At 43.8% G+C, this 3,147-nt stretch overlaps 1 protein-coding gene across 1 annotated transcript; it reads left to right on the plus strand.

Annotated features, from left to right (window-relative positions):
* Window positions 1-644: 644 nt before the first annotated feature.
* On the plus strand, window positions 645-2,554 carry LOC104959900 (mucosa-associated lymphoid tissue lymphoma translocation protein 1-like). The gene is made up of 4 exons (XM_010787815.1): window positions 645-1,138; window positions 1,226-1,403; window positions 2,238-2,309; window positions 2,398-2,554. The coding sequence occupies exons 1-4, from the start codon at window positions 1,003-1,005 to the stop codon at window positions 2,552-2,554; spliced, it is 543 nt and encodes a 180-aa protein (XP_010786117.1). The 5' UTR covers window positions 645-1,002.
* Window positions 2,555-3,147: the final 593 nt, after the last annotated feature.

Here is a 3,147-nt window from a genome sequence, read left to right on the forward strand (position 1 = left end):
AAACACAGACACACACACACACACACACACACACACACACACACACACACACACACACACACACACACACACACACACACACACACACACACACACACATGTGGGGTCCCATGTAAAACAACACACTAACGAGTACATCCAATAGTGACAGATGAACATAATTTACATGTCCATGAAACACTCTTTTCAGGAATGAAATAGCCTACTATATGACAGTAAAACAAGAATACAGTTTGAAAGGGGGGTAATTTGTAAAATATCCATAAAGAAATAGAACATCTGTGTACAGTTCTGTTTCATATGGGTGTTGAGAGATGTATCCATAGATCTCTTCATTTTGCTCTCAAAGTGCAACAGATTGATGCATTTAATGTCAATATTAAAAAATAAATCTTCCCGGGGGAGCATGCCCCCGGACCCCCCTAGAGGAGGTGAGTGTTAGGGAATAATTTTGTCTTTACTCCTAAGATATTTAACTTTTTTGCCTGTTGACGTTTATAACCAACCCTGACTCTGTCATTGTCAGTGTTATGACCAGTCAACTCTCGGTCACAGAGCCTAAGTGTCAGGCAAGTGATTCAGCAACTCCAGATGTTGGAGATATCTCCAGTGTTCCCAGATGTTTACGCACCATCCCCCAATATGTGGATTAACCCTCTGTAAACTAGTTAAAAGGTCTATCGAGAGAGAGGCTGGGCAGAATTGATGTGGCAACCCACCCGGGCAGTCAGAACCACTTGCTGCTGTGACTTGTGATATGAATTATCCGGCCGATACTTGTAATAAAACACCAGTGTTTGACATCAAAGCTCCAACTCTCCTCGTGTCTCTCTGAGTCCTGACTCTCCATTGCTGCAGAAGTTTCCCTTACACATATGAGTTGTTTTCCCCCCTGTAGTTTTAAAGAGCGCTTTCCTCTCCCTCTCTCTCACAGCGACTGACAAAGTGGCGCTGCTGATTGGCAATCTGTCTTACCAGAACCACCCGCAGCTCAAAGCCCCCATGGTGGACGTGTACGACCTCACCAACCTCCTGCGGCAGCTCAACTTCCAGGTGGTTTCACTGCTGGACCTCACAGAGACGGAGATGAGGAACGCTGTGGACGAGTTCCTGTTGCTGCTCCACAAGGGGGTCTACGGTACGTTAGGATTTTACTTCTGAATCTTGCTTGATGGTCGAAGATCTAAAAAGACTCACCTCTCATAACATGACGTTCACTTTTCAGGTCTACTGTACTACGCTGGTCACGGGTATGAGAACTACGGGAACAGTTTCATGGTTCCGGTAGACGCCCCTAACCCGTACCGCTCAGCCAACTGTCTGTGTGTGCAGAGCATCCTCAAACTGATGCAGGAGAAGGAGACGGGCCTCAATGTTTTCCTGCTGGACATGTGCAGGAAGAGGTGAGGCAGTGGCTCAGTCCCTTAGACCTATTACATTTAACTGGGATTGTAAGTGATACTCACATTGCAGGAGAATTAGTATTTCCCGTTGCCAATATTTATAAAGTCAGCGTGACACGAGCTATTTGGGAAGAACATAGATTGGATCCATTACAGAGAAAGTGTACGTCACTATGGCCTGTAACAATGCTGGGAACAGTTTCAAAGTTGACTTCCGGGTATCAATAGATGTAGGTAAAAGAGTATGGTTACTCCAGTGTATCACAAAAGCAACCATGTGTAGAGAGTGCTCAGATCCATACTATACCTGAAATATTACAAACTATGAATACTGCAAGAAAACCCGAGTAAGAATTTACATTTTCTTCATTATAATAAATCATACAATGTATTACAATAAGAACTGCACAAATAATTGCCATGGGAATGCTTCCATGCAGTGTAATTTCCGTGAAAGCTTTTGTTTACTAAAATGTAAATTTATTTTCTAAAGGGTTTTCGGTAACAAATATATTTCTTATTGTTTAACGTGGCACATTTCCTCTTGAGTCATCAACCTATTTACAGTAGATTCATTTACATTTTGTTGAAGATTTTGCATTACATAATGGGATAATTTGAAGCCCTATTAGATAGATGAAAGTGATAATAACTAGGAATTCTGAAGAGAGGAGAGAGAGACGGGTTTGACATGCAAAAGGTCAGTTGCAATCGAACCAGATATGTTATTTCTGCAGTATTATGCGGCATTAGGAGCCTTTAGGACTATCTTTTGCTCCAGCAGACCTGTTAAGGATTTACAAATGTGTTGTTGCATCTTTAAAAAAAATCCAGAAATTACCATGATGACAGCGCTCCAAACATCATCCTGAGGGTTACGGCCAACATTGTCTTTGGATATGCCACGTAAGTTTAAGACATCACTCATCATCCAAAACAAAATGCATACAGTTTTTGTTTCCCAGTGTAAAAATGTTGTGTTTTGTCTGGCCAGGTGCCAGGATGCAGAGGCCTTCGAGCTGAGCTCCAGCGGCTTCACCAACGGCGTGTTCGTCAAGTTTTTGAAGAAGCGGCTGCTGGACAATGAGAAGATCACCGTGGTGCTGGACAGAGTGGCTGAGGGTGAGAGAGACCAGAAACACCACACATAATAATAACTATAGGTTACTTACGTAACCCCAGTTATCAGAGTAACATGAAGTGAGATGTCTCACTATGGGATGCGCCTCAACGCGTATGCAAACAGAAGCATCAATCTCATTACGCCAATCCTGATTGGCTGGTGATCTTGACGTCTACGTCAGGGAATCCACCCACCCTATAAATAGCTTGCGCTACGACGCAGCGTCATTCAAAATAAGCACCTCTTCTCGCTTCGCCTTAGCAAGAAGGGCCGTCTGGTGAGACATCTCACTTCATGTTACTCTGAGAACTGGGGTTACGTAAGTAACCTATAGTTCTCATTCATAACACTCCGTTCGATGTCTCACTATGGGATATTGAAACTCCCGTATTGCTAGACATGCTTATCTCGAAAATCACCAAAACAACCAGAACTTAACAGGTAGAACCCTGTCTCAACACGGGGCCCAGAACTGCGCGGGCCACACTTGGAGCAGAGACATCTAGCCTGTAAAAGCGGACAAAAGTGAGCGGTGAGGACCAGCTCGCTGCTGCACAAATGTCTTGGATGGAAACACCCTTGAACAAAGCCCAGGATGTAGCCAGTCCACGAGTAGAATGA

This window comes from Notothenia coriiceps, unplaced genomic scaffold (genome assembly GCF_000735185.1).
Source record: "Notothenia coriiceps isolate Sejong01 unplaced genomic scaffold, NC01 NC01_scaffold00031304, whole genome shotgun sequence".
Taxonomy (NCBI): Eukaryota; Metazoa; Chordata; class Actinopteri; order Perciformes; family Nototheniidae; genus Notothenia; species Notothenia coriiceps.